Consider the following 11,918-nt stretch of genomic DNA (forward strand, 5'->3'; position numbering starts at 1 on the left):
AAAGATTTTATAACTTAGAAGAAGATTTTTATTACTTGTTACAAGCTTTGTTTATTTCTTGGTGATGCAAAATGAAAGGGGAGTGGAGGTATTTATAGCCTCCAAAATACAAAATATCTTACATATTTTAATCCTAAATCTAGAGAATTCTACCATAATATCTAAGATTTTTTATCATAATTATCTAGATAATTCTATGAGAATATCTAGATTTTTATTCTAAGGAGGTGGATGATTGGAGGTGGATGATTTTTCTAGAATTTGGACTAAGTTTTGGATCAACACATGATTAGCCCAATACTTAACTTGATCCAAATCAAGTTTACCTTTCAACAACATGCTAATTGAATTAAACTAACCACAAATTATTTTGATGACAGTTACGTTTTATTTTCTTTTCCAAAGTAACAAACTTCAGTTTCATTTGGGAATAATATATATTTAAATATATATTTAAAACTCATGAAAATTCATTTGATTAAGTAAGAACAATTTGTTTGTATGAACAATTTGTTTGTATGAACCAAGCGCTCGTGGTCGAGTGGCGCGAGGCGAATTCGTTGGTCCTAAGGGCCGCGGGTTCGATCCTCCCCCTCAGATATGCCCAAGTGTTTGGCCAGGTAATTGGGTATCTAATTCTCATAGTAACAAATGGGCTGCCTCGCGCCCCCCTGGGGTTGAGATCCCTCCATGTTAATCAAACAAAAAAAAAAAAAAAAAAAAACACCACTGTACGGCCTTGGCTCAACCCACCAAACAAAGTTTAACTCTTAACTGATAACTTTTGTCAATTGGTGTGTGGAAGTGATACAAAGATAGACAAATCCACTAAGCTTTGTAGAAGTTGTAGTTCTTGAGAAGGCAGTAACATTCCCAAACTTGAACTGTTGCAATGTACTCACAAACTAAGACCGGATTTTCAAATTCAAAATAGCATCCTAACAATTTGAGGAAGTTCCAAATTTTAGCAAAAAAAAAAAAAAAAAACAATTTGTTTGTATGAAATGAAATCGTCTTAGTTTATCGAGAATTTGTCACTTTCTTGATCTTTCTTGGTTTTGTAATCTTCTGCTTTGAGTATAAAGGGAAAAAAGCATGGTTGTCTGGTTGATTTACTGTTGTTCTTGTTTAAATAATGTTTTGGTAAATATATAAAAATGATACGGTCGTCGGGAGTTTTTTTTGCTGGTTTTGGGGAAATGGTCGGGGTACAATTTTAATGTGTTAATACGCATACATACCAATATATATATATATATATATATATATATATATATATTCATTTTAAAGGTGGAGAAAATTATATACCATCGGTGCATGTAATTGTTTTCTTTATCGCTAAAATAAATAAATCATTTGGTTTATTTTGATTTGACTTCATGCATATAAATTCATGTAAAGGGGATGAATTTGTATGATGCGTGTCATTTTTATTATATAGAATGTTAATATTTCTATACATAAGTTCGCCTAACAACCTTAACAATCGAACATGCATTGAGTCTATATCTAATCGATAAAGTTAATGAAGGTAATAAAAGGTAACTAGTCAATGTTTTAGGTAAGTAATAAGTACATGCAATCGTTTTTATTTTGAAACTACACGTAGTAACTATTTCGGGATGATTAGACTATCGTCACGTTAAGCGTATGAAACGTTAAAACTAAGAATTAATTAACTTGTAAAATGTATATATAGGTGGTGAATCTACAGGCAGAAGTTTCTTACTTACAAGCCCATTTGGCATCCCTAGAGCTACCTCAGCCGCAAACACGACCACCGCCTCTAACGCAACCACAACCGCTCTTCTTCACTCCGCCTCCGCCTCTTTCCATAACAGATTTGCCTGCATCAGTCTCACCATACGATTTAGCCTCTATAGTCGATCCACCGACGTCGTGGGCTACACAACAACGAAGATTCGTTGATCCACGTAACCAATACGGTGGGTCATCATCATCTTCTTCAGCTGCCGTGGGGCTCGGTGGTGGAAACAGTGATCTTCAAGCATTAGCACATGAGCTCCTACATAGACAAGGATCTCCTCCACCTGCAGCTACCGACGGCTCGCCGTCTCGGTCCATGTCTAGATGAGTTTGGCTTTGATCAATATATCTGCTCTTTGTTATTAGGAAAATTAAATTACTACTCAATAAATTTAATTTTCTCGGAATATTATAAGGACCTATTGATTATAATTTTCTGACATTTACCTATAAAACTGTATTTCCTTTTTTCTCCAGTGAGTAATTCTTATGTTCCCTTAATTATAATTTATACTCATGCATTTAATCAGCCGCCGTGTATACCAATCTTCATATTTCGGCGTCGGGAATTTTCTCACAAGGCCCTTTCGCCACCATGGGCCTTATCCTTCCATTCTTATATGTCTTAATTTTCCACTAGGAAGATATACTTATGTTAAAATAACCAGGGTTCATTTCACATTTTTCGATTCAGCTGTCGTAGATTAAACCAAAATGTAAATTACACATAGCATAAGTCCGATTTCGAGATGTAATAACTAATAAGATGGCTCTGCTCTCTCTTTGTTGATGTTTATGACGAGCTTCTTACTCGTCCATGTCGTCCTACATATTATTGGGCCTGTGACATAGATTCTTAATGGGCTGGAAAAAGTTATGAGGCGTGCTGAAAGACTTCATCATTTATTATGGATTAAGCTTTAATCTATATATAATAGCAAACCTGTTTTTTCTAAGCCATGATGTCATCTTTTTATTATAGGAAAAAAAAAATCAAAACCTAAGGGTGAGAATGGTTTTGAGAATATAATCAAACGGATACAATTTTGTTTAAGATGAAGGGTATGACGCCATGACTCACATTAGCAATCGACGCCTCTATCACATCTCTTCAAAGGCGTCCCCAAAACAAATTGCAGAAATTATTTCCAAGGGTTGCATCCTTTCACAGACAACTTTATTGTTTAAAAGTTGTATCTCTTCAGAAGTTTATATATTGAAGCGGTTTTGCGAAGTTTACATATTATGAATCCAACGTAACGGGGAACGATAGGTTAGGGAAGCATCGGTGGTTTATCGACGCAGGATCTCTTCTTGTGGTTTCCGGTTAAAGGGATCAGTGTGGACATACCTTGCTCTGGCGATATATATTTCGATGTCAGAGTTGTTTACAAGCGGTATTTCATGTCTTTGTTTGAGACTCTGAGAAATTGTGTCGCTGTTGGAAGGAGGTTGAGTTTCGTGGGGATAACAAGGTATGTATTTCGAAGCTCCAGAATTTGAATCTATTGTCTTGACTGTTGATTCATGGAACTTGTCGGTATTGTAATAGGTTCTGTAATACATTCGTGTAACTTTTCATTTCAAAGCTCCGATGTGATGACGTGGCTCGGCTCAGCGATGAGCAACCACGACACTTCTACGGACGGGTTCGAAGGTGTCGGCAACGGAGAATGAAAGGACCGAGTGGTCGGAGCGGTGAGCAACTGTTTAGCGTTATTCTCCGGCAGCGTCAAAGATTTGAACGGAGTTACGGTCGTGAACAGGAAGTTACTTGGCGTAGAAGAAACAGAGGAGTTTCAGAGTTGGTTAAAGAGAGTAGACAGAGAGCTTCTCGGTACTCCGGCGACGGCGATTCAAGCGGATATCACGGTGTCGAAAGACGGTAATGGCACGGTTAAGACAATCGAAGAGGCGATCAAGAAAGCGCCGGAGCAAAGTAGCCGACGATTCGTCATCGACGTCAAGGCAGGAAGGTACGAAGAAGAAAATCTCAAGGTTGGTCAGAAAAAAACAAACTTAATGTTCATCCTAATGTGTATATCCATCGTGGGTTTTGTATGCAGATTCAATCATCTACGTTGCAATTCTATTAAGTAGATCAAAGTGTTGGGAGAAACATTGTGTATCCAAAAGGGTTGACTAATGGGTTTACAGTACAAGTTAGAAACTTTTAGCTGCTCATGGTTTTCTGATGACACTGACAGACAGACACACACTCCTTCCATTTGAGGTCAGATGCTCCTTTTTTTCCCCAAATTGCTTTGATCACTCTGTTTGAAGTGAAAATGATGAGAGAGTCTTCTGCGCAAGTTTAGATGGGAAGAACAAGTATTGGATGGTTTTGTTTGAAATTTCCAGATTCATCATATCACAACGTGGATATCGTGTGGTGTAATTGATCATTCAAGATTAATGGTACCTTTGAAACGTTGTAACTAAGCGTATATTATTGGGACATCCATAAAGAGGAAACCTCTGATGTTAGCTATATGACGATAAATGTTTTGGAATAGAATAAATATTCAAGAAGAAGCAAATGAGAAACAAGAGGAGAAGAAGGATAGAGCACGTGTAGTATAATTATGGAGTCGGAGTCGGAGCCAGCGAAAGAGGTTATCACCGTGATAGATAAGCATTGGGGTGAGAGATATAAGGTTGTTGTGGTCATGGCATGATGGTGTGGTTGTCAGAACGAGATCAGAGCTAAGGCGAGAAGAAAACAAAGGTGGAGAAGAGGAAGAAGAGCACAGTTCTGAGATTGGTTGTTGAGAGGAGGATTTCGTTGATATTTGAGTTAAAGAGAATATACACGTATTGATTTTTAAAATAGGATATGCCACGTAAACCATAGAAACTGACGTGACTGCCATCAGAGTTAAGACCTTGTGGTGAAGAACTTTCCTTCCTACGCAAGCATCAGATGCAGCAGCTCAACTCTGGGAGGTTCAACTGGTCTGTTGCAGCAATTTCAAGAGAACGTGGAAGGTTCATTTGTACGCCGATATGACTGAAATTTTGAATAGATGTACAGGACACTGCAGATTCATGATTCAACGGTGGGATTGAGAAGTGGACGGTCAGTTTGTTAGTTATTTGCATCTTTATGCAGTATAAAACAGTGTAATATGTCTAACGAACTTATTTTTACTTCTTAGTTAAGATTATTATTTTGTTTAATGTTTTCTGACTAAAACAATAAACTTTTAAAATCTATGCAGTTTAAAAAAAAAACATCTTTAGACAAAAAATTTAAAATTTTAAAACTTATAAAATTTTATGATAAAAAACATATTATTATAAAAGAAAGATTTGAAAATAAACTTCATCGATATCATCGATCTCATAAGTATCATGTCTTGGCTGTCTGTAAGCAGTTCCTTTTTAAGTTTGCTTTAATCGATGACTTTATGCCCTATGCTTCGTCCAGTTGGCCATACTAAATAGATATCATATTATAGAGTAGGATTCCACTCCGATTAATACCTTGGCGGTGAAATAGTAAAGACACAAGAGATGAATTAATTCTAATCTTTACATTTACAGAAAAAAAGTAAATATTTACTGTCGAAAAAATTGTCCCGTAGATTAAGAAATCTGTAAAGACTAAACAAAAAGTTAATATTCCTAATACTGAACACGAGCTTTTTATCATCTCAATCCGATATTCCTAATAAAAATGTATATCTATTTTTCAATAAAGTCAACAGTCAATTTATAGTTAATTTGTTACATACATTTTACATCTTTTTCTTATGTTACTGAATTTGTTGTTTTAAACTAATATATTCAGTGTTTAAATCAAAATAAAAAAATTATTTATTTATATGTATATAATTATTAAATATGTATATTCTATGAATATTGAATAATTTAGTTTTTAGTAAAGAATTTAACTGTCCGCGCGAATGCGTGGTTTTGTTCCTAGTTATATTAAACTCAAATTTAGAGTATATTTATATTTTTTACATAGTTTTATTTTACTTATAAGTACGTGACTCTTATACGATGTGAATAATGATATTTCAAGGATATAATGCTTCAGCCTTCAGCATATGATATCTAAAATATTTATATGATGATCATGATGGTCATCTGAAATAAAAACATTTTTTTAATAAGATTCTAAGAACTGTGAGGTTATAAATGTTTAAGAGCATGACCGGTTATTACAGTTTTAGTTCAACCGACAAAAAGTTCGTTTAACGAAAGAAAGAAAAAAAGATATGTGTGGAACTGACTGATTGTATTGGGAATGGAATGTCATCAGGCAGTATTATAAGTGAAAGTTTCAGCTTAAATAAACAAACTAACGGTATTCTTTGCGTTTAAAATCAAAATATGACGACGGAAAAATCTCTTAAGTATTATTTACAAAGTGATTTTCAAAAAAAAAAAGTTGCCTATGTGTAATACTTTGAAAGAAAATGAAATCAGTGTGATGATAACATGATTATTTTTAAATCGGTAAAACATAATTTAAACTTTGATTGTAAGTAAATTGATTTTAAACTTTAGCTATGTCGTTGGCGTAGGAAACCAATAGTTTTAGTATAAGTATATAAACCACTCGTGTACGTGAGATCCGTTAATCAATATAAATAACAAGCCAAATTAAGATAAGGTATAATATTATTTTGATAAAGGGATTAACAAAAAAAATTATTGGGAAAGCTATTAATTAACGTCGTCTATATTTATCATTGTTAATTTCATTTAGAGCTCACTTTGTGATTTATTATTTCGTTCAACAATAATAAATTTTAAACGAAAATCAAATGCAATCATTTTGTTCCATGAATCAAATTCTTAGATGATTAGAATAAAAATTTGCACTTCCCTATATGTTGGAGCTCCTTCCTCCAAACTATATTTATCAAGAAATTGAGATCACATTAAATATAAAAATGTACTTTTACCTCCATATTTGCATAGGTTGGATTTTACTATGTATCTTCGACTCTCACACTCTACGATAAAGGATAAATTCTTATTGTTATTGGATTTTGTTCTTTTTGTTTTTGATAATCTAGGTAATCTGGACATTCCGGAGGGAACCCGACTAGCGCCTAAGTACACCTTCGCATAAGGTATCCAGGAAGACGTCTGTTTCACCCCATTTTAATCGATGGTGGCCAGCGAAATTCGAATCCGGGTCCGTATTGGTTTTATTGGATTGTGTTCCCTCCCTACTATGTTATGTATCTAGATTCTTATAAACAAATGTTTGTTATAGTTATATTATTGTGATAGTCACTTGATAAATATTTTGTCATCTATTTTCGTTAAAATTGATATATCATAACCACAAAAATAACATGAAAATTTTACATAAACATTATGATATATATAGGTACTTCTTACTCTTTGAAGGAAATTTATCACCTTCTCTTCAATTAATCAATATAGTGATTAATATATAAAACACTCTGTGGAGTAATATTATAACCTTCAAACCAAACAACCGTTTTCTAAAACCAATAATTATTCATAACGGCTATAATCGTAATAATACATTTCTAACATAATTTACTGTTTCTCTCATTTTGTAATAAAAATTTATAGACCATGTAACAAATTAATAATGATAAATGATTAATAATTCTATAAAATTATATGTAATCCTATGATTACACTTTCGTTCATCCCTTTATATATATAACATGTATTTTACAGTTTAGAAATAGTATAAATATAATATTTTCCTAGATTTATAAATGTTATTTTTTTTTCACTTTGTAAATTTAATTTAGAAAGACAGAAAATTGAAAGTAACCTTGTAGGCTTGTACGTATTGTTTCTGTTAAAACATACTCCCTCTGTTTTATAATAAGTGTCATTCTAACATTTTTTTTTGTTACACAAAAAATGTCATTTCATCTGAAAATTAATTACAATTTGCATTGATTCTATAAATAATTTTATTTATCTAAAATACTATTGGTCAGAGAGGTGTAATTAATAACAACTTACATACTACCTCCGTTCCCGAAAGTAAGATGTTTTAGATTTTTTTCTTGTTCCAAAAAGATAGATTTTCTATATTGTTAAGGTACTTTTTTATACTTTTGAGGAACATTAATGGAGAATATTTGAATTGATTAAATTTCATTGGTGGAAAGTTATTGGAAAATGTATAATAAAGTAAAAAATAAATTAAATTATAAACATTTATTAAAATTCTTAATAAGCGTGCATACTCTAGAAAATTTTAACTTTCATGAACAGAGGGAGTATATTTCAGTCGTTTTCTTAATATGTGTGAAAAATGTCAAAGTGATATTTATTCGGAAACGGATGGAGTATTAATATATTTCTGAGCCAAAATATACTATTAGTAAGCAGATTAGGACTATAATTAATTAAATATTTAAAATACGTCGTGCTTTGATCTTTAAGGTGATGTTAATAGAATCGTTGACATTTTGGCACCAAGTTCTCGAGTCATATATTCGTTTCCAAAGATGATAAACGATAAATGATATTCTAAATAAATCACTGTCAATCACAGAACAACCTCGGTGTTGGTCCATTCTTATAAATCTTTTCCTTTTTTCATTTGGTACTCCCTCCTCCGTTTAATTAAGATAAACTTTTTTAAAAAAAAATTTGTTTTACAAAAATGTTTTCTATGAAAAAATGTTAACTTAAAAAAAAATTAGTTGACTTTATTGAATTACTATTGGTTAAAACTTATTGAAAATTAAAAAGTATAGACAACGATACATTTATTATGATAGTTTAATGTTTCTTAATATGTGTAAAAATATTAAAAGTCTATCTTTATGAAACGGAGGAAGTATATACTTTTATTTGAATTGAATGTTAAATTGAATTCAAAAAAACCTTATTACATCCTAGTGCTTCCTGTTTTACTTTCTTCTATACAAAACTGTCAATGCAAAATTTATTAATTTTATGCAAAATTTATTTTTCTATTGATTGAAATATGGTTAGGTGTTTAGATAATAGTGTTTTTTTATAGGAAATGTACAAAATTAATTGTTTCTTTAATCCGTGTGCCGAAACCTAAAACGACACTTATAATGAAACAGAGGGAGTAATTCACTTCTATAACTTCTTATTCATTTGATATATTTTCAATAATAATTTGGTTTGTTTGGAGCAAGACGAGAACAATGTCTTATATTTTACGTAGATATAAATTAAAAGCGAAGTCGCCAGTAAACTCTTAAGATAATATGAAAAGATGTGCAAGCTTTACGAACGATGTCGAAGTGATGACAATACCAACTTGATTAGGTAGTAGATTACCAAAAAAACGTGATTAGGTAGTAGGAGTACTGTATAATAGAGGTAGGAAAATTAAATATAATAATTTCCTGATATAGATAATAAAATGCACGATAATGTCATTGTCATTCTTCAGCACTAATAAACATTAAAAAATAATAGTCTATTGCGAGTTTAATATACTAAAAATTCGATCGTTATATGTCTTCAAACTAGGTTTCTCAAAAAAAAAAACAAACTTCATATATTAAAATAGTATATACCATCAATTGCGTAATACATTTAAAGAAATTGGGTGCCAACAAAAATGCATCGAGCCATCGAGCTATGTTTTGTTTTTATCTAAACTGTCATCCTTATCTCTCACTTAAATGAAACTTTAATCAGCCATTATTAGCATCAATGTTCCTGTTGAGAATGTATTGAGAAAATTAGTTAATTCTTCTTATAATATCTACAAAATTTATGGGATTAAGATCAATAAAATTATGAACTTTCCAGCAACAAAAATATCAAACTTTCTTTTAAAAATGCGTTTAACATTTTGTACTTTTAATTATATCTATATATTAATACAAACCAATAGGTTACAAAATTGGCTCATCAACTACATGTTAGAGATTTCGTTTATATTAAAAGTGAGGAGCTACATCTTAAACATCTATGGCCTCAATTTAGGACTATTCATTTGATATTACAATTAACAAAAGTAACCAGTGATCCGTTCAATCTGACTTTACAAATACCAAGCATGCACCTATATATTTGTATGTTTTTATATGCATGGTTAAATTTGTTTATAGAGTTTATTTAAACTTAATGACTGTAAACTGATTATATAATCTATCTATTTCAAATTATATGTCGTTCTAGGTTTTTCACGTCAATTACGAATTTTGTTAAATATTTAGTTTTACACTTATTTAACTATTATAATTATATTATTTTTATTTTTATTATTCTTAATTTATGTAAATGTAAAAGAAATAAATAAATTATATAAATTTCATTAAAATTCTAAAATGACACTTATTTTGTGATGAAGTTTTATTTTACAACCGTATTTAATATGAAACGAAATGAGTAATAAGTTTTTGAAAGATATAGGCAAAGTAGATAACAAGTTTTAGATGCCTCAATTTAACAAAAGCAATCTTTTTAGAGATGTAGAAAAGGAAGAGGAAATACAAGTGAGATACACCATAAATGAGCATATGCAATTCACTGAGCTAAAAGATTACACACAGAACCGTCCAAATATCTAGTAATTCTCAAATATCTCGATATCTACACAAATGGTTACATAACATGTTAATTGAGCTTTAGAGCATGATTATCGGGTGAACCCCGTTTTGGGTTTTTAAATTTTTATTTTATTTTATTTATTTTTGTTTTATCTGATTTAAAAGAAAATTAAAATTGCACCAATCGCGGGCCGCCATGTATCGGTGAGGCCCGCAAACAGTGCAAAAAAACCATCGCAAACGGTCGTCAACTCACACCTTCTTTCACCGGTTTTTAAAAAATTGGTGAAGCCCACGCACACTTTTTTACCTAAGAACCCTTTTTGCATCTGGCCTTAATGCTGCTCTTACTGAGTTACTATGATCTAGCTAAGTGTATTAATGGTTGCAGATTTTGTAATTAGTTTTTAGATATCGTAACATGGGTTTCAGAGCCACATGCCCCCTCCTAATTGGATCTCAAATGAAGACAAATGAAGTGAGATGCCACTGGCTAGTCGTCCACCCACCCTAGTCGGGTCGGGTGTCAGCGGGATCCGCGGGGGGTGGGGGATGGGTGGGAAAGGGAAGAATCACGCCCATACGTCCTGGTTTCAGATTCAACCTACATCTCTCTCTTCTTCCCATGCGGTCAACACACACATTAAACTCTCTCTCGGATTACTAGTATTGCTAATTAGCAATCGCACTGGCAATATAAGAATTCAAAATTTTTATTTAACTTAATACTATATGATATATTACCACCAGAAATTTCCATATTCCATCTAAACTTCCGATCAAATACAAGAAAATGAGTAAGATATTGAGGGAAAAAAACTTCCTGCAAACCCGCCACCATTTTTCCGTTGCCTTTGTAATGTCGATTATAAAACTCATTGCATCCATCCGATTAAGATTACTCTCGGAATGACTTTGTGAGACAATTGTAACAAAAAAAGCAATACGAATAGGATATTGTCCGTAGAGTACATAAAATCTCGAACGTTAGAATTTAAAATGTGTAACTATATAAAAAGTTGCTATATACACTGAGGATTAATTTCCGCAATGTTGTTCTCCAATCATCATATCTACAATTCCTTCTTTTATCATATTGTCTGAATATTTGTTTTATATATCGTGTATATAACAGGGGACGAAGAAGAAAACAAGAGGAAATGACCTTTTGGTATACATTATGAAACTTGTAAGTAGGGCTGTTCAATATGGCAAAACCAAACCGTACCGAACCAAACCGAACCGAAATAGATAATATGGTTTGGATTTGGTATATACCATACAAACCGAATGTATATGATTTTTAAAAAAACGTAGGATTTGGATATGGTTCGGTATATAACCGATAAAACCGAATAAACCGAATAAAACCGATCAAAAAATAGAAACATGTAAATATGTATATATTTTATAACAACATATGAAAATCATAAGTTAATTTTTTTGCTAATAACTATTACCATATTTTTTACAGTAATAAAATAGTCCTGATTTGTAAAACACTTGAACTATAATTAAATAACAATTCATCGCAAACATGCTTCTTATTTTCTTAGTCTTCTTTTGATCTTTTTGCTTTAATTTAGCATTGACTAAATTGAAATAAAGATTATAAATTTGATGATAACAATTAGTGGAAATTCTTCACAATTT

At 31.8% G+C, this 11,918-nt stretch overlaps 1 protein-coding gene and 1 long non-coding RNA gene across 2 annotated transcripts in view; both read left to right on the forward strand.

Annotated features, from left to right (window-relative positions):
* The window catches only part of LOC106340708 (LOB domain-containing protein 18), a 6,205-nt gene extending 4,067 nt beyond the window's left edge, over positions 1 to 2,138 (forward strand). The window contains exon 2 of the mRNA XM_013779555.1: positions 1,700 to 2,138. Within this exon, the coding sequence (XP_013635009.1) occupies positions 1,700 to 2,095 (396 nt within the window). The 3' untranslated portion in view covers positions 2,096 to 2,138. The remainder of the gene's footprint in view (positions 1 to 1,699) is intronic.
* A 797-nt stretch (positions 2,139 to 2,935) lies between these two features.
* On the forward strand, positions 2,936 to 4,834 carry LOC106340917. Its single transcript, XR_001269532.1, has 3 exons — positions 2,936 to 3,242; positions 3,320 to 3,765; positions 3,834 to 4,834. It is a non-coding gene; the product is annotated as an uncharacterized LOC106340917 (long non-coding RNA).
* The last annotated feature ends 7,084 nt before the right edge of the window (positions 4,835 to 11,918 follow it).

This window comes from Brassica oleracea, chromosome C4, assembly GCF_000695525.1.
Source record: "Brassica oleracea var. oleracea cultivar TO1000 chromosome C4, BOL, whole genome shotgun sequence".
Classification (NCBI taxonomy): Eukaryota; Viridiplantae; Streptophyta; class Magnoliopsida; order Brassicales; family Brassicaceae; genus Brassica; species Brassica oleracea.